Source organism: Macrotis lagotis, chromosome 1 (genome assembly GCF_037893015.1).
Source record: "Macrotis lagotis isolate mMagLag1 chromosome 1, bilby.v1.9.chrom.fasta, whole genome shotgun sequence".
Taxonomy (NCBI): Eukaryota; Metazoa; Chordata; class Mammalia; order Peramelemorphia; family Peramelidae; genus Macrotis; species Macrotis lagotis.
In genome coordinates, this window is record NC_133658.1 from 21,598,139 (window position 1) to 21,618,483 (window position 20,345).

General features: G+C 45.7%; 1 protein-coding gene across 1 annotated transcript in view; it reads right to left on the bottom strand.

The window, feature by feature from the left end:
* Positions 1–11,092: 11,092 nt before the first annotated feature.
* The window catches only part of EMX1 (empty spiracles homeobox 1), a 41,106-nt gene continuing 31,853 nt past the window's right edge, over positions 11,093–20,345 (bottom strand). Inside the window, 1 exon segment of the mRNA XM_074222136.1 lies at positions 11,093–11,865. Within this exon segment, the coding sequence (XP_074078237.1) occupies positions 11,698–11,865 (168 nt within the window). The 3' untranslated portion in view covers positions 11,093–11,697.

The window sequence follows — 20,345 nt, forward strand, 5'->3', positions numbered from 1 at the left end:
TCCTAAGTTTGGCTTCTTGGATGAGGAGGGAGGGAGCCAAGGAGGCAACCTGGGGTGGGCCAGAGAGTCAGGGGGCATGGCCCATGGGGACCAACTCTGGAAGACCCCTCAATACTAGGGGCGCCTCTAGCTCTTTATCTAGGATTCCATGACCTTCTTCCCTCCTACTTCATTGGGGTCTGCTCTGAAATGAGGGCTTATCTTCCCCACCCCCAACTCCACATCCAGATTTATCACTAAAGATTTAGTTCCAGGGGTAGCTAGGTGGCACAGTGGATAGACCACCAGCCCTGGAGTCAAATCCAGCCTTAGATACCTAATCATAATTACCTGTGTGACCTTAGGCAAGTCACTTAACCCCCAGCCTAGAAGTTACCCCCATTCTTCCTGAAGCTCCTAAGTGTGAAGAGAAGGGATTTCTATACTCTTCTCTAAGGTTCTTTTAGCATATTCTAGATGAGGCAAGCAAGAGTTTTCTCTCTGGCACCCCAGAAGGTCACCTCAAAAAGCTCCAGCAACAGGAGAGATCTGCTGGAGGGAAAGAGAAAGAGTCTGGGCCTGTGGAAAACCAACAGGAGGGATCTTTTGTATACTCTCCTGGTGCCTTATAGAATCCTAGAGGAGGAGCCCCCTTAAAGCCTAAAAATGTGGATTTGAATCCAGGCTCTATCTACCAGATGAGGAGCCCCCTTAAAGCCTAAAAATGTGGATTTGAATCCAGGCACTGCCTCTCATAGCCTGCAGAATTTGACTTTTAGCTTACTCATTTATAAGCTGGGTGGCATCATTTTGCTCCTTTCCTTCCAGAGATGCTGTGGACAGTTACTAAATGCTTGTGGGGTTGAAAACCTGAAAATGCTTTGTAGACCATAAAATAATATGGCAGTAAGAGCTGTTGAGGTTTGGGTACTCCAGAGGTGACCCAAGGTTGTATGAAAGATTAAAAGGCCCTGTGGTGACTGTGTGACCTTGGGCAAGTCATTGCAGACTTTTTTGGCCTCAGTCTTCTCTGGGAAAGGAAGAGGTTAACACAGAAGCCCTATCAAACAATCAATATGCATTTATCACTAATTGAAGAGAACATTCAATTAAAGGACTTTTAAGGTCCCTTCCCATTCAGACTTGTTTCCTTGAGGTCCTGGGTTCCTGCCCCTAGCACTTGTGAGGGGTCCCCTGAGGTACTACCCAACCAGCCCCTAGGCCCTCCACTACCCTGATGATCAGCAAAAATCCCCTGGGGAGGCAAGAAAAATGACAAACCCTCTGTTTGGAGCTTCTGGCCCAGCCTGGGCCCCACTGAACTCATCGCCCCAGAGATCATTAACCCTCTAGGAATGCAATGCATCTGTGACCTAGCCTGCCCCTTCCCCTCAGCCTCCTTTTGTCCCCACTAGTCCGGGCCACGTCTGATTTACAAAGCATTTTCCTCACAACAAAGTAGGTGGCAAGGGAATCTCCACTTTACAGATGAGGAAACTGACCCATGAAGAGATGATGGGACTTGTCCAGGGTCACACAGTTAAAAAGTATGGTGGGGTGAAGAGATATAATAATTATATTTAAATAACACCTACTTCGGGATAAACACTATAATTATTATCCTCTTTGAAAAGAGAATGGGAGAGGGGTTGCCACCAGTTGAGAGGTCATGACAGCCTTGGGCTGTCACCCGTAGGTATCTTCTCCCCTGCCAACAGTATTCTGGGACCACATGGTTCTACTCTTCAGTTTAACCCTTTAGGACTGGGGCTTCCGTCCAGACTTCTGAGCAAGAGCCCTCCATCAAATGATTCAAAGAATAAACTTTATGGAACTCCCCCATTGGGACCAGGGCTGTTCGCAACTCTGTGGGGATCCAAAGACGGAGGAGACAGTGAAGTTGGGAAAAGAGGTTCACAGACACAAACACTCAAGGTTGATGGTAACACAGGGAAGAAGAAAAAAGCCAGTTCCATTTCCCTGAAGTGGTCTGGGAAGACCTCCTGCAAGAAGGGACCTGAATGAATGTGTAGGATTTGAAGAGCCACCAAGGGAAGGGGATGGCATCCTAGGCAGGAGGAACAACATGGGCACAGGCACAGAACGTGCAAGCATGATAATAAGGCGTACGTGGAAGGGAGAAGGGGGAGATCAGGACTACGCCGAAATTGTAGGGTCTGGGCAAGCTCCTCTCCTGCCCAAGAAGCCGCCAGAACTGATCTGTCACCTCTGATAGTTGTTCAGTCCCATCCAACTCTTCATGATCCCTTTTGGGCTTTTCTTTTGTTTGTTTTTATTTTTCAATTTTTTTTTTGCAAGGCAATGGGGTTAAGTGACTTGCCTAAGGTCACCCAGTTAGGTAATTATTACTGTCTAAGACCGGATTTAAACTCATGTCCTCCTGACTCCAGGACTGGTGCTCTATCCACTGTGCCATCTAGCCACCCCTATTCAAAACATTTTAAAAAAACCAGAGGGACAGCCCCAGGTTGGACTATCGGAAGCCTACTTTGATTCTCCACACTCCAGCTGCTGCCGCCCACCCTATCAGAAATGACGTCTACTTAGCGGGTATTTCAAATTTAATTATATTCCTTTCCCTCAAAAGAATGTAAGCCCTTTGAAGTCAAACTCTCTATCTCCAGTGCCTCTTACAGCCCTTGGAAACTAGTAGATGTTTGATTTTTTTCAATGAAATATAATAATAGTAATAGTTTACGTTCCCTTAACACTGTTTTCAAAAACTCTTGCAGACATTATCTCATTTGATCCTCCCGATAACACTGGGCTAGAATGATCCTCACTTTACACAGGAAGAAACTGAGTCTTGGGGAAGTTAATGACTCACCCAGGGTCAGAGGGAAGCATTATGGAGCCTAGAAAAGGACCCTGGACTGGGAAGAGGGTGACCTAGTTTTTAAGTGCCATTGAATAGCCATTTCTTTGGGAGAACGGTTGGGTGAGATGATTGTAAAAAGACCCTTCTAATTCTGACCATAAATGAATCTAGGTCAGAGAAACCAGCCCTTGGGAGGCCTTGAAAGTTGGGCAGAGGAGTTTTTATAGGGCGTTCATGCAATTGGGAAGCGTTCATGATGGTAGAACTGTGGTCCAATCTAGGACTCTAGACTTGAGGCAGGAAAACTGGGGGTTCACATTCTACTTTGGGCACTTCTTACAAGACTCTGGACCAGTCAATGACTCGGGCTTCCCGTCTGTAAAATGAGGGCATTGGACTCCTAGCCTCTAAGGTTTCATCCAGAATTAATGATCATCTGATCTCCTACCCCATGGAGGAGGTCCCTGGACCAGTACCCCTAACAACAGATCTTTAGTTTCTGCTGAAAAGCCCCTGAGGATGGGGCACTCATTACCCAGAGGCAGCCTCTTCCATCACTGCCCAGAGGAGCAAGTAAATGAATAAATTAAGGGTGAATGGAGCCAGGGAGCCAAGCAAGAGCCCAGATTGGAGAAACCCTCAGATGCTGGCACGAGAATGAAGAGAAGATCAAAAGAAGGAGTGGAGAGAGGGACGGCTAGGTGATGCGTGGATAGAAGACTGGCCCTGGAGTCAGGAGGATCTGAGTTCAAATTCGATCTCAGACACTTAATACTTAACTGTGTGACCTTGGGTAAGTCACTTAACCCCTTTGCTGGACAAAAAAAAAGCAGGGAGAGAAACGAGGCAGAGACACCTGAGGTTGGGAGTCAGGGAGCCCCATCAGCAGGGGCAAAGTCTGGATTCTAAGTCCCCAGTCCTCTACCCCTCACCTGGGACAGGTGAGTGCATCACTCTGCCCAGGTGGAGCCTCACTTCCTGCTACATCCTTGAACACATGTATGTGAACACACACATTCATGTAAAGTCACAGAAATCCAGACTCTCTACTCACTGAATTACAGAACATCCAAGTCCAAAAGGATCAGAGCGGCCCTGTGATCTTACCTTACATATGTGTTCTGTCCACACAGAACACACATACACAGACCCAACTCCACCGGTTACACTCGTGTGCTCACACACACACACACACACACACACACACACACATACACACACCATCACAGCCCCACTCACACACAGACACACACGGCCACCCTAGACAGCAGATGGGGGACTCAGCTAATTGGTTAAACCTGTTCCCCAAGTCTGGGCACCAATTGGCAAGGACATGTCTGACAGGAAAGCTGTCGGGGCTGTAGCCTGCTGCAAACTAGTCTCCCCATCACGCAGAGGTGCCCCAGGGAGAGCAGGGGTCTGGGTCAAAGATCTGTCCATGGATGTGTGCGTTTATACATGGACGTACCTGGGACTTTCTGAAGCTTCTTGAGCCTGTATGGGGGCAAGCGTTTGTATGATTCTGGATGCAACTCTATACCTCAGCCTGGGAACCCCAAACCGCAAAGGCAGAACCTGGGTCACTCAGTCTCTCCAATTCAGGAGCAATTTCATGCCAATGGGTCCTCCAGCACCCAAAGGAGTGAGAATCCAACAGGAAGAGCTCGGGGCGGCTCCCTGTGACCATTCCTCCCCTGACCATTTGGGGATGCTTTTGCAGGTGGAGAGGATATGGTCTGAACACCCAAGAGAGCCCAGGCCTGAGAGCCCCTCATTATCCCCTTCTCTCTATTTTGACCCACAGTGACTTCTTAAGGAAAACCATCCCTTGAATGGGTAAGTATGGCAGAGAGGCAGCATTAGAGAGCAGCTGTGTGATCTTGGGCAAGTCAAGTAACTGAACTGTGCCTCAGTTTGCCATCTGTGAACTGGAGATAATAAGAACACTTGCCTTCCATGGTAATTATATCAGATGAATCAACACAAGGCAAGGTGGTTTGGCAAATCTCAACCTTCTACCCAAATCCTAGCTTATTAAGAATTGCGTCCACCTGGGCAGTAATGATTCCCAGCTCTTCCCCGGGTGACCTGTGGAACCTTGGACAAGTCACTTCCCCCTCTGGATTGGACTTTTTTTCCTCTATGAAAGGAAAACGGGTCTCTAATGTCGCTCTCCTTGATGCTCTTGACAGGGCAGACCCATAGCAGGCTGGGGGTCCTGCTGCTCCTTCCCCTTCCGCCACAGAGCATCTTGAGGGAGGCTGCCTAGAGAGTAGGACTTCCAAGTCACGGGCTGGGAAAGGGGAGCATCCATCCCTGTCTCCTTCTCCCCTTCTCCAAATCAGTTCAGCCTCCTCGAGAGAGACTTCAGCTTGTTCCCTGGATGGGACCCAGAAACTCCCAAATTAGAAAACCTGGCAAGCAAGCAGCTCAGAAAATAGTTCATCCTAATTACATATTTTTCAAGCTCACAGAAGTCTTTATTAATTAAGTCACAACACCAATATTTACAGTCTGTGGGGAGAGGCACAACACAGTGAAGGGGAACCCAATAGAGGCCCTCTTTCTGCTTCCCTACCCTTCAGTCTGAGGGACCCTGCTCTTGCCTTGCATTGTTGGGGGAGGGGCTTGTTTTTCTCTTTGGTTGGGAAGATGTTAGCATCTCTGATGCCGTTCTTCTGTCTCTCCCATCCCCCCAAGGTGCAATATAAACGTCTTATCCCATCCTTCCTCTGCCCTCATCATCCTTCCTTCTGCCTGCACTGCTTCCATCTCTCTCTCTCTCTCTTCATCCTATCCATCCCTCTGCCTGCATCTTCTTCATCTCTCTTTCTTCACTCTATCCATCCCTCTGCCTGCAGCCCTTCCTTCTCCCTCTCTTCATCCTCTCCATCCCTGTCTGTACTCTTTCTTTCTCTCTTCATCCTCTCCATCCCTGTCTGTACTCTCTTTCTCCCTCTCTTCATCCTCTCCATCCCTGTCTGTACTCTTTCTCTCTCTTTATCCTCTCCATCCCTGTCTGTACTCTTTCTTTCTCTCTCTCTTCATCCTCTCCATCCCTGTCTGTACTCTTTCTCTCTCTTTATCCTCTCCATCCCTGTCTGTACTCTTTCTTTTTCTCTCTCTTCATCCTCTCCATCCCTGTCTGTACTCTTTCTTTCTCTCTCTTCATCCTCTCCATCCCTGTCTGTACTCTCTTTCTCCCTCTCTTCATCCTCTCCATCCCTGTCTGTACTCTTTCTCTCTCTTTATCCTCTCCATCCCTGTCTGTACTCTTTCTTTCTCTCTCTCTTCATCCTCTCCATCCCTGTCTGTACTCTTTCTCTCTCTTTATCCTCTCCATCCCTGTCTGTACTCTTTCTTTTTCTCTCTCTTCATCCTCTCCATCCCTGTCTGTACTCTTTCTTTCTCTCTCTTCATCCTCTCCATCCCTGTCTGTACTCTTTCTTTCTCTCTCTTCATCCTCTCCATCCCTGTCTGTACTCTTTCTTCTCTCTCTCTTCATCCTCTCCATCCCTGTCTGTACTCTTTCTTTCTCTCTTCATCCTCTCCATCCCTGTCTGTACTCTCTTTCTCCCTCTCTTCATCCTCTCCATCCCTGTCTGTACTCTTTCTTCTCTCTCTTCATCCTCTCCATCCCTGTCTGTACTCTCTTTCTCCCTCTCTTCATCCTCTCCATCCCTGTCTGTACTCTTTCTCTCTCTTTATCCTCTCCATCCCTGTCTGTACTCTTTCTTTCTCTCTCTCTTCATCCTCTCCATCCCTGTCTGTACTCTTTCTCTCTCTTTATCCTCTCCATCCCTGTCTGTACTCTTTCTTTTTCTCTCTCTTCATCCTCTCCATCCCTGTCTGTACTCTTTCTTTCTCTCTCTTCATCCTCTCCATCCCTGTCTGTACTCTTTCTTTCTCCCTCTCTTCATCCTCTCCATCCCTGTCTGTACTCTTTCTTTCTCTCTCTTCATCCTCTCCATCCCTGTCTGTACTCTTTCTTTCTCCCTCTCTTCATCCTCTCCATCCCTGTCTGTACTCTCTTTCTCTCTCTCTTCATCCTCTCCATCCCTGTCTGTACTCTTTCTTTCTCTCTCTTCATCCTCTCCATCCCTGTCTGTACTCTTTCTTTCTCTCTCTTCATCCTCTCCATCCCTGTCTGTACTCTTTCTTTCTCCCTCTTCATCCTCTCCATCCCTGTCTGTACTCTTTCTTTCTCTCTCTTCATCCTCTCCATCCCTGTCTGTACTCTTTCTTTCTCCCTCTCTTCATCCTCTCCATCCCTGTCTGTACTCTCTTTCTCTCTCTCTTCATCCTCTCCACCCTTCTGCCTGCTCCCTTCATCTCTCTTCATCCGATCATCCTGCCTGTTTTCCTTTCTTCTTTCGCCATCCTATCCATGGCTCTGCTTGCATCGCTTCCATCCCTCTTTCTTTTCCCCCCTTCCCCCTTTATCCGTATTCCCCAGTGTTTTGTTTCTGAATACCACCCCCTTCAGTGTGCTTGCCCTCCTACATCCACCCCTCCCCCTTCTCATGTCTCTTTCTCCATCCTATCTGTGCCTCTGCCTGCATCCCATATACCCCTTGGTAGTCACCTGCTTCAAAGCGAACCCCAACAAATAAGGACATCCTCCATGAAGTTTGGCCTATGTCTGAAATGACTCAGAAATGGAAGCTGAGGCTTCAGGACCACCAGGCAGCGCTCTGGGCCTAAGGCAAATACATACATACATACATACATACATACATACATATATATATATATATGTGTGTGTGTGTGTGTGTGTGTGTGTGTGTGTGTGTGTGTATACATATATATAGAGAGAGACATAGGGTAGGAAGTGACAATGGAGACTTCATCAGGGGATGATCAACTCTCCCCACTTCAGTGAGCTCCTCATCCGTAGCACTGGGAGATAGAACACAGAAAAGAGAAATCCTATAGAAGAGCTCCCCCAGAATCTATGGGCACTAAGCTGGAAGGGCCCTTTCCTGGGGGAATCCTGTAGCCAGGATCTCAGCCCCTGACCTTGGCTCCCTGGGGATAGACCTACCGACTTCAGGAGAGCCTTTGCCCAGAAGAATAATGGAGAATACTGAGGTTACTAGGCTTCCTTGGGGAAAGTAGTTGGGGCAGAATGCCAGCCTTGGGAGATTTCTGTGGAGTGGTAGTTAAGGGAGTAGGGGCTTCTCAAATCAACCCCCAGTCATGCTCTTCCCCTTCTCACCATTATTCTTTATTTTCTATCTGGGGAAATGGCCTTAACTGTTTCCCTTTCCCCATGGTTGGGAAGAAAATGAGGCTCCCCTCCTGGCAAGCCCTCCCGTCTCTCTCACATGAGACCCAGAGTTGCCTGAGTGAGTACAAGGGTTCTTGCCCCCCAACAGACCAGGCCCTTGAAGGGTCAGATATCTACCCAACTGCTTACCACCCACTGTACCCTCGACGACCTCTGAGGTCCTTTTCAGCTCTGGACTTTTGATTGTTCCTCATTCTTGCCTCAGGATCTCTGTTTCTCCTTGGTGAAACAGAGGGATTGTGAAAACAGAAGAAAGGCAAAATGGAGGGAAAAGAAGGCAAAGTTTCCTTCATCCCATTTCCCTTTGGCAGCTTCCCCTTCTCCTATCCCTGCTGCACCTACCCCAAAGGATCTCTTCTCTTCTCAGTCTACTCTAAGACGAGACAGGGCTCGTCCTTTACTTTCCTTCAAACAATCAGGAAAAAGAGAAGACTGGGGGGAGATTCCTTCAGCTATTTGGGGGGTGGAGGGGGATGGAAAAGGATGAGTCAACGCAATGTGGGACATGGGCATCTTTTCTACTCTTTCATATCCAAACCTCCCTTTAAGGCTCAGCTCAAGCCCCCTTCTTTAGAGACCTCGTCAAATTATAGGATGGGTCTTAGATTTAGGACTGGAAAGGACATTCAGCCCCATTAAGAACAATCTCCACCCACCTCATTTTCCACATGAGAAAAATGAGGTTTAGAGAGATTAAAAGATCTTCCCAGAGTCACAAATGTGGTAAGTGGCTGAGGATAGATTCAAACTCGTCTTCCTGATTTTAAGTCCATGACTGTCTCTGCTGTACCACCCAGCCTGTGGGCATCTCTGACTTCCTTACTGCCTCTACTAACTGGACTAGCACTGAATTTCTCAGCTATCTTACAATGTTTTCTGTCTCTGATATATGAGTCATTTCTACAGCTAGGTTGTGGGCCCTCTGAGGGCAGAATCCAAACCTTCTATCTCTTGCCCACAGCTTAGCCCCTGTACACATCAGAAGAACTCAGGGAAAATGGTGGGAAAGAATGAGAAGCAATCAAAAGTTCAGAGCTGAAAGGGACCTCAGGGATCATCTGGGCAATGTGCCCTAATGTAAAGAATTCTGGACTTAGAATCAGAAGCCCTGGGTTTGAATCTCAGCCTTGTACTCATTAGGCCCCATTTCCCTCACCTCTAAAATCAGGTGCTTAAATGAGACAACTTTCAAAAGTCCCTTCATCTCTAACATTCCAAGATCCCATGGATCCTTACTGAGGAGGGACTTGTCAAGGATTGTAATCTAGCCCCCAGAGCCCAAACCATAGAATCATGACCTTGGACTTATGGGGGATTTTAGAGAACATCTGGTCCATCTGCCAGAGTGCATTTCATTGGACCTCAGTTTCTCTATTGAAAAATGAAGGAGTTGGGTCAGATGACCTCTAAGGCCTATCTAGCACCAAATCTTTGATCCTTTGATATGGAGGGTAGGGAAGATCCAGAAAATCTGAGTGAATTTGTCCCAGGTCACTCAAGTAGTAATCAGTAATCTAAGGATTTGAACCCAGAACCTCTGACTCCAAATGCAACCTATTTAGGTTTTACTGGTCATATTTCTGTGTTTTAAATGTGTCTATAATGTATGTTTGTACTTATATAAAAATTCATGAGAGTGATTAGGCGGCCAAGAAGACACTGTCCTTGCCTTCTGGCCTTCTAAGTTGAGCTTTGCCTCTACGCCTCTCCCTCAACCACATTAATTATGCAAAAAGTAAATGAGGCTGAGAATTAAATTTAAAAAAAATAAAAACTCTGAACTCCTCAGATATTTGGCAAATAGCCCTTACTTGGATTGTGACCATGGAAAATGTGGTCTATCTTTCAGAAATTAAAATCAGGGGTTATACAGAATGTTAATTATGAGCCAGAGCAAGAGAACAATGCCAAGGAGACCCCAACCAAAGAGTTTAGTCCAAAGAAAAAAGACAAACTGGAATCTGAGGACATTAATCCAGGAATGGCTCTTATTTCCAAGAATTTCCCGCTGGAAATGACAGACCTCATAGCCAAGAATCCAAAGTGAAGAAGACGGGTACCTTCGATGCAGTAGCAGAAACTTTTTGTTTCTAGCCCATTGACCTAATGGGAGTGGTTTTCCTAAAATCACCATTAAAACAAAATTCTGGCATTTGAACTAAAAGAACCACGCAGAGCCACTTTGCTCAGGAGGAAGCCGGAGCACAGTGGCCATGGATTCTAACCACTCAGCTGAAGACAGAAGCAGAAAACAAAGATCAGCTCTGTAGTCGCAAGCCCAGTGATTTCCAGGCAGGTCATTACCATACATCCGCAATGTCCAGTAGGCCCACGTTCAGGAGAGACTCCGTATATCCGGCAGAAATGTGTCCAGAGTGAACCCAACAAAGACTTACGTGTTCAATGAAGTAATACTATTGAATTTGTCTAGTAGAGACCAGTGGGGAAAGGACCAGCTGCATCATACTATCATGAGAGGACATGAGGTACCCCGAAACATCAGAAGTAAGAGTTTCCTCCGGTTATACGTGTTCCCTCTAGATCTGATCCCTCCTTTATGCCACATAGGTGTCCACTTTTTCTCACTGATGATGTGTCTCAGCTTATGAGGAGGGTATTCTCTCATTACTTTTTATTAAATGCCTTTGTTTTGAAGTAATCACATCCTCTGACTGAAATTAAAAGTAGACACCTTGATGGGAGTTCACAGGCTTTGGCTTTCATGGACACAGACCCACAGAACCTGGGGTGCCATCCCTAGGGGCTTCTTCTTATGAGGTGAGGGTACCAACCAGTTGTACACATACCATTTCAACTACCGGGGATGACTAGCTAGGTTGGTAAGAGAAAGGAACCCCTTCTTGCCCCCCCATTCACACTTATAAGCACCCTTGATTCTATCTCCTAGAATGCTCACCTCCCTAGAGTGAAGAGTTCATGCTATTGTGGATTCGAAGCAGGTTTCAGGGTCACTCAGACAAAGATGGATTTTTTTGTTTGTTTGTTTTATTACCCACAGGGAAGGGAGACACAGGAGGATGTCACTAAGGCCTATAACTGGAGTCATGGTAGGGAAGTGGGGATCGGGGATCCGAGGGGCCTTTGGACAAGAAATAAATTAAAATAAAAACTCGTTCAAAGGAAGGAGGTAAGAACAGAAAAGGTAAAGGGAGCCAAGAAGGCTCAGGTTGGGGATCGGGGTGGGCAGTCTCAGGGCGAGGCTGACAGGCTCACTGAGCCAGAGATGATGCTGCTGCAGGTCATTTGACTCAACCCAGTCCAGCCCAAGGAGTTTGGAAGAGACAGAACCTGGAGGAAGGCATCCCTTGCTTTGTCTTCCCCTTCCAGGCATCTGCCTCTAGTCTCTGAGTCCCTTGGAGGTTCCGCTTCAGTGGGAGCTGCCCCCTTCCTGCTGTCCAGTCAGCAGGGATGACGGGAGGTTGAGGAATGGGCCTGGGCATGGTGGAGGAGCTCAGGAGGTATGGCAGTTGGTTTCCATTGGGTCTCACTTGAGTCCATTTCTGATGTCCTCTTGCCCTCCTGGCTCCTTTCATTGGTTTCTCAGCTGCCCCCCTCCCCAAGCACCCTCTTAGTCATTGGACGTGACATCGATGTCCTCGCCATTGGCCTGCTTGGTGGCGATGCGCCACCGGTTAATGTGGTGGGAACCCTTCTTTTTCTGGTCTGATTCAGGGCCTTCTTCCTCCAGCTTCTGACGCTTGTACTTTGTCCGCCGGTTTTGAAACCACACCTTCACCTGAGGGTGGAGAGGGAGGTAAGGTCAAATGGACTGAAGCCCCTTCATCACCCATCCTTCCATTCATTTATTCAACAAGCAAAGGTTTTTAGACACTTACTGGACTGCTGCCAGAAGACTCACCAAGTTCAGAAAAGATACAGAAAATCTTGCTATCTTCATAGAGTTTGCAAGCCTTACATGGCTAACCTCCTTTATTATTGCCACCATAGGTCAGAGAGAAGGAACTTAGAATAGGGAATATCAGAGCTAGGAAGGGCCTTGGAACAGTGAATGTCAGAGGTGAGACTGGCCTTAGAACAGGGAATCTCAGAACTAGGAAAGACCTTAGAACACAGAAAATCAGAATTAAAAGAATCCCAAGAAGTCAAACAATCAAGAGAAGGTAGACAGGGTTCCTGGAGATCACCACACTTTGGACTAAGGAGGGAATCAGTGACCTGGATGCCAGGTGGATGCGGTCCCCATTTACATCTGCAGTGTTGCCTACCATCTAAATATAAACTAGAAATATAGCACAGCAGGAAAATGGACTAACAAAATCTTAATAAAAACATACTACTTAGAACAAGGTAGGTGTGTAGGGTTGTGTGTGTGTGTGTGTGTGTGTGTGTGTTGGAGTGGGGGTAGAGTTCCTGCTGTCCTCTGCCCTGGTTGGACCACACAAAGCAGACTGAGTTCAGCTATAATAATGATAATAATAATAATAATAAATAATGTTTGTCCTTCCTTTTTTGAAGAAGACCACAACATCAGGGAGGTGATGCCATGGCAAGCACCATGAAGTGGATTTGAGTGAGAGAGAATGTTGTGCCAAATCACCAGACTCACTTTATCCTCCAGAGCTATCTAGGTCCAGCAGCTCAGTTCTGGGGGCCATTTTATAAGAAGATGACAGAGCTACCACTGAGGCAATGGAATAGAGCTGCCTCTGAAGGACTGTTGTGTGGGAAAAGTATCTGTCCTCTGCTTGTCCCCAAATAAAAACAGGAGCAATGAGGCAGATGTTCCAGAGAGTCAGATTCTCCTCCAAAGCATTAAGAAAAGGTCTTATTTATAAAGTGGATGTTTCTGAATAATTCTTGAAGGAATCAACTCAAAACTCACCTCCTCCAGGAAATCTCCCCAATCTGTCCCCTGTTGGACAGCTCCACTGTCTGTCCTGAAGACTTCTCAATTACTTAAACTAGAACTCTGGCTCTGATTATTTTCCTGCCCTTCCTTCTCCAAATTTCCCTATTTCTGTCCTTCCAGTCAAGCAGTAGGCCATCATTCTTCACCTTGGCCTCTTCATTCACCTACCCCAGCCCCATTCAATCAGTGGCCATGTCTGCCCAGCCCCTTCTCTGCTCCTAGACCAGACCATCCCAACAAAACTCCAAACCATCCTCCACCCAGCTGCCAGGGCTGACCATGTTACTCCCCAATATCATCTGTAATGGTCTTTAGGAGCTCTTCATAGCTGGGCTTGGTGGCTCATTCCAGACTCATCTCACTTTATTTCACATTTCTAGCCTTCACAATCCATTATAGACAAATTGGTCTTTTTGTGATTCCTTTGACTTTGTATTCATTCCATCTCCAGCTTCCAGACCTTTGCTAATCTCCATACCTGGAACCCACTCAAGCTTACCTTCTCTTCCTTTCATCCTTAGAGTCCTTTCTCAATTAAGAGCCATTAGGTCCATTTTGGGGGGAGTCTTTCTTGTGTTTTTTTTTTTTTTTGCTTCTTCACTTTCTCTCCTTTTCTTTCAATTGACCTTGTGTAGCCCCCTCCCTAGAATGTAAGTTCTCTGAGGGCAGACTCTCTGCATTTTAGCTTCATATCCCTAGAAACCAGCACAGAAACCAGAGACCCTGTGTTCTGGCCCAGCCCTGCTCTGTATTTGAATAAATCGCTTCCCTTTTCTGATCTCTCTTCTCTCATCTCTAAAATGAGAAGATACAGAGAGTGTGAGATAGCATGTGAACAAGGAGTCAGGAAGACTAGGATTCAAATGCTGCCTCAGACACAATGGTTTTGTCCTTCTGAACCTCAATTTCCTCTTCTGTAAAATCAACTCAATGACCTCTAAAATCTTATCTGGGTCTAAGTTGATGATCTCATGACTTGGAGATCTGAAAGTTCTCTTCAACCCCCAGCAACTAGGGTGGGAGAAACACACCTGGCTGTCTTACAGAAGGGAAACTGGGAGCAGGGCACTTTGGAAGAATATCTGAACTAATACCTCACTTAGAACTCACTTTAGCCTCCAGGCCCCTGCCACCCTTACCCACCCAGCAGGAAGAAAAATAAAACCACAACATGGGAAAGACTCAGATTGAGCCAACATCTTACATGGTGAAGTGAGACGTGCTGCTACCCTTCCCCAGACCAGTCAAGCCTGGGGGAAGAGGGGGATGAAGAGGGTAAGAAAAAGAGAGGGTCTATGACCTGGGGGCCTCAGACTTTGAACACTCAAGACCTTAGTCCAGTGGTCTGAACATGAGGACTTGACCTTGACTTTGACCCAGTGAACCAAACTCCCAAATACTCCACCCAATGTCCTGACCTTCTTGACCTTTACCTAGGGACCCCCCCCCAGATATTCAGCTCAGTATGCTGATCTCCTGGACTTTAGCCCAAACCCCAACCCAATGTTGTGGCCTCCTCAGACTAGTCGGACCAGTTTGTAGTTGTTGGGGACTCCTAAAGTGCCATTATCACTCTCATCAAACCTTCTAAAAGCCATGATGTTTCTCCTTCATTCTCAAAGATAAGGACATCAGGGAGGTGATGCCAAGAGAAGCACGTGAATTGGATTTGAGTGAGGGGGAAAGGGAGGGGAGGGCTATGCTGAGTCCCCAGCCTCACTTTGTCCTCCAGAGTCATCTGGGTCCAGTGGCCAGATATGGATCAGGATGACTGGAGATGGTCCTGGATGCCAGGCAATCAAGGTTAAGTGACTAGCCCAAGACCACACAGCTAGTAAAAGTCAAGTGTCTGAGACTGGATTCGAACTCCTATCCTCTTGTCTCCAAGGCCAGTGCTCTATCCACTGTGCCACAAAAGCCATAATATCTCCCAACATATAAGTCTGACTTTGATATCTCCCTTCTCAAGAATGTTCAATGGGTGGGTAGCTAGGTGGCCCAGTGGATAGAGCCCAGGCCCTGGAGTCAGGTGGACCTGAGTTCAAATCCAACCTCAGATATTTAATAATCACCTAATAATTTTGGGAAAGTCACTTAACCCTATTGCCTTGCAAAAAAAACAAAAAAAAATGTTCAATAGGTCCCTCTTGCCTGTAAGACCAAATCTTTTTCTCTAAGAGCCAGAGCAGGTGAGTTCTGGGCTCAGATTAGGAAGAGGCAAGAGTCTTCAAGTATAGTTCAGTGGAAAGAGCAGTGACCTGGGTTCACATTCTACCTCTGACACATACCATCTGATCGACTTTGAACAATTCACTTATCTTTCCTGGGACTCAGTTTCTGTAATTGTAAAATAAGGGCTCTGGGCTAGTGATCTTTAACTTCCTTCTAGCTCTAGATCTGGGATCTTTGCTGGGTTCTAGCCTCAGCTCTGCTAGTGCCCTCTCCTGATCTGTAAAATGGGGATAATAATACTTTGTCATTTTTTGTGGCATGTCCCAGGAGTCAAGACAAGTAAATTCTGATCTAGGATTTGATAACACCCCACTGTACAAGGAGCCTGGGTTCAAATCCTGCTTCAAACAGCTGCTGGTATGTAACCCACAGCAAGGCACTTAACTGCTGCCTGCCTCAGCTTCCTCAATTACAAAATGATATTAATTATAGCCTGCCTTGAGAATTAGACATCGAAGGGATGTCCAGTAATTGGGGAATGGCTGAACAAGTGGTGGTATATGATTATAAGGGAATATTATTGTGCTATAAGAAATGAAAATGGGGATGGATTCAGAAAAACCTGAAAAGACTTACATGAACTGAGGCATTGTGAAGCAAACAGAACCAAAATATTATACACAGAAATAGCAGTGTGGTTTGATAAAAAACTAAAAGTGATTTAACTCTTCTCAGCAATACAATGATCCAAGACAATTCCAAAGGACTAATGATGAAGCATACCATCCGCCTCCAGAAAAAAAAAAAACCTGATATTATTTGAATACAGACTGAAGCATGCTATTTTTCACTTTCTTTTTTCTTTTCTTTGAGTCTTCTTGTACAAAATGACTAATTTGGAAATGTTTTACATAATTACTCATGTATAACCTCTACTGATTGGTTCCTATCTCAGGGAGGGGGGAAGGCAGGAAGAGATAGATTTGGAACTCAAAACTTTAAATTAAAATGTTTTAAAATTTTAAAATATAATTACAGCCTCTATGGGAATCCTATGAATAGATGTAAGATGCTTTGAAGATATTAAATCTCTATTATTATTCACTAGGATTTCAGATCAGAAGAATGTAAACCTTGGAGATCAAGGACTATTTCTATGTTGTGTTTGTGTTTGGGACAAATTATAGCTCTGCCATATTTTCCAGGGAGATAATGGTTGTGCCAAGAGAGAATGAGAGACCTGAGAAATGCTAAACCTCCCTCCTACCTTATTGAATTGAATCGAATCAATACAAGTTGGAAGCGACCTTAGAGATCACCTTGTCTTCTCCCATCCTTATTTTTCAAAAGAGGAAACTGAGGCACAGGGAGTATGACTTCTCTAAGGTCACACATGGAGTAAGGAGCAGGAGCAGGATTAAAATCTAGGTTCTCTAACTCCCAGTCCTGAGCTCCTTTTCCCCCCAATTCAGTGCCTCCCTGGGGTATAAGCCTATGTAGCCTTGGGGGTGCTGGTGCCCTAGCCCTTGGCTTCTGCCCAGGTCCAGTGCTGGCTCTGGTTGTGACGGCATGGTGGGTGGATGATCTCACCCTTCCCGGCGGGCACTGAGGTGGGTGAGTCAGGGCTCTGTGACTGCAGCATTGGGGGCGGGGTGGGAGAGAGGAGGTGCCAGTTCCTGGGAGCTGCTGCCATCCATCGCAGCCGCCCAGGGAGGGCCATGTGGCACAGAGGAAGCTGCTGGTTCCCAGGCACTGGCAGCCCTGGCAGGGGGGAGGTGGATCAGAAGGAGCACAGTTGGGGGAGGGGGCACTTCAAATTGTTCCCAGCCCCTGCTCTTAGACTACCCTCAGCCCCTTCTGTCAAGGAGAAAGGTGCCTGAGAACATTCTCCTCCTCTCGGAAGAAGCCCTGGTGTGAATCATCAGATAAGAAGGCTATGGAGTTCCCCTTCCCCATTTTACAGAGGAGGGAACTGAGGCCTTGGGAGCCCCAGACAGCTATTACTTTCCCTTCCCTAGGCCTCAGTGTCCTCCTCTGTGAATTGAGTGGCTGGGACTAGATGACCTCAGGTCCCTTCCATCTCTACACCTTCTCTCAAGAATTTAGACAAAAATCATAGATTTCATTGTTAACAAATTTTATAAAAGAGAACTAAAATTATTTATTATTAGTGTTATTATTAGTATTATTAGTAAAATATTCTTAGTAACCATTGACTCATAAGCAGCAATTGAACTCAAACCCTTTGATCCCAGTGTTCTTTCCCATGCATCGCCCTGGAACAATGCTGACCCCAAATCAGTGAAACATTAATGGTGGAATTTCAGGCACTGTGAATAGCAGAGTAGGGAAGAAATATTTTGAGGTTGCTGAAGGGGAGAATCTAAGTTGTTCTTGTCTTGCTAGTTCCCTTCAAATTAATACCTTTACATTCTATGCATTTTATATAGAATTAGTGTACATGTCTCCTTCACACAAATATTAGCTACCTGCTCACTTTTCTTTCTGCTCCCCATTTCCAGCACAGAATGAGACAGATTGTAGGTGCTTAATAAATGATTGGCCATTGGTATTCCAGAGGCAACACCCTCCCCTCCCATGGGGGACACAACTGCTCAGTAGGGTGCAGGCCCCAATGCTGAGGATATCAGATGGAACTTAGACCATTGCTGCTTCACCCCTATCTAAAAGCTTACCCCAAGAGAGGCCTTGGCATCAGAGTCTTAGCTTTGGAAGGAAGGAGATGGGTGGCTTGTGGATAGGTCAAGAACCCAAATCCATCCTCAGACCCTTATTAGCTGGATGATCCTGGGCAAGTCACTAGATTCCTTGTCTGTAAAATGGAGTTAATAATCGTACTTACCTCCCAGGGTTGTTGTGTAGATTAAATAAGATTTGCAAATCTCTTTGCAAACCTTCAGGGATACTTAAATGCTAGATGAGGATGAGGATGAGGATGATGATGATTGGCAGCAGCAAGATCAGCCTCAACAGAAATAAAGCCTTAGTTCCCCTTACTCATCATCTCCCTCAGGAGACATTTCAGATTGGATACTGAGCTCAGGACAGGGAAAGGACTGAGGCAAACCTGAGGCTGGAACCACAGTGAGAAGAACCAGAGCAGATGCGATACTGTAACCTAATGGGTTCTCAGGATGCCACCCTAGGAGAGCCATGGCTGACCCCCACCCCAGGGTCAGGACTGGTTTGTCAATCAAGGGAATGAACAAGATGACCTCTGACAGCCTCCCCAAAACTAGGAGTTTGGCAGCTCCTAATCCTGAAGAGAATTAGAATTTCCCAGAACTGGGCTAGCCACCCCTTCCTTTGAGCCTTGTCTCTCCCTTCAGAACTACTTCCCCACCGCGGGGGGCAACTAGGTCGTGAAGTGGATAGAGCACCGGACCTGGAGTCAGGAGGACCTGAGTTCAAATTCGGCATCAGACACTTAATAATGACCTAGCTGTGTGGCCTTGGGCAAGTCACTTAACCCCATTTCCTTGCAAAAAAACAAAAACAAAAATCAAAGAACTACCCCCCTCCATGCTCTTGACACAGAGGACAACCCCTCCTTCCCTACCCCACCCTGACCCATCCATCAGCAATTCCAAACAAGTTGAGAACTATCAACAAATTCAAGTTCATATCAATGACTTCAGACCCCTACCTCACAGGGAACCCTACCACCACCACCAAATCTATTCCCATCTCAGTTTTCAAACTCCTCTCATGTATTAGCTTCCCAGGTCTTTAAGAGTAGGGGCAGTCTTTTTTTCTTGTTTTTGTATTCCCAGCTCTTAGCAGAGCTTGCAATATGGTTAAGTATTGGATAAATGCTTCATCTATCAATTTATCTGTCCATCCCTCTATCTATCTAACTGCCTACCTATCTGCTATCCCTCTATCTTCTATTTACACATTCAGATATCCACCATCTATTTATTTCTTCCTTTATTCATCCATCTATTTGTATATCTATCTCTCCAACATCCATCCTCTAATTATCTCTCTCTCCCCTTATTTTTTTTGGGGGGCGGGGTCTGGTTTGGTTTCTGAAAGGCAATGGGGTTATGTGACTTGCCCAAGGCCACACAGCTAGGTCATTATTAAGTGTCTGAAGATGGATTTGAACTCAGTTACTCCTGACTCCAGGGCCGATGCTCTATCCACTGTGCCACTTAGCTGCCCCCTCTTCCCTTATATGACTGGGTTCATGGATAACTCATCTCTCAGAGTCTCAGTGTCCTCACTTGTAATCTAAGGAAAAAAAACAAACCTCCAAGGGGTGTTTATCACAGGACCCAGCTAGATCTAAAGCTGAAAAAGTTCATGGAAGCCACCTGGTCCTATGTGCTCATTTTTCAGAGGAGAAAACTGAGGCCCAGGGAGCTTCAGTGACTCATCCGAGGTCACACAGACAGTAAGTGTTATTCAGTTGGGCATCTGGATATGAATAACCTTGAGAACAACCAGAGTGCTTCACCCATGGAAGGCAGTATTTTTTTTTAATAGACACATAGAGGGCAAGTGACTTTCCCAAGGCCAACAACACATTAGTAGTAAAGATAAATAAATGAATATATATATATATATATATTCATATATATGTATATATATGTGTGTATTCTCCCTATAGGCATATATATGTGTGTATTTACATAATTATTATATTTATAAGCTTATAGAGGTTCAGCATATATAGGTATTATAGAGATGAATAGAAATGACTCGAATTATCTGTTATTTCCTATCCTGTTTCTCTTCCTTCAGGCTCTTGTTTCAATCACCTTTCAAAAGCTTAGATTCTTTCATCCATATACCTATGTGAGTGATCTCTAATATATATTAATATATAATAAAATATAAATATAATCTATGTATGTGTATAAGCTATCATTAATATCTATTCATATATAATAAAATATGTAATATAATATATTCATGTGTGAACTTTAATCTATGGAAGTGAGAGACCACTGAATTTTTCTTTTTCCCAGGTAAAGCAAATTAAGAAGTGAGACTTTGCATCCTAAGAGCAGAGCATAGTACCAATCCCATAAGTAAGGCTTAACACATTTTTATTGAATGACTAACTGACTCAGTCCAGTCCCCTAACCTTTAGATCTGAGCCTTCTAGAATGGAGGGTCAGTCCATCTGACCTTTGAGTATCTTT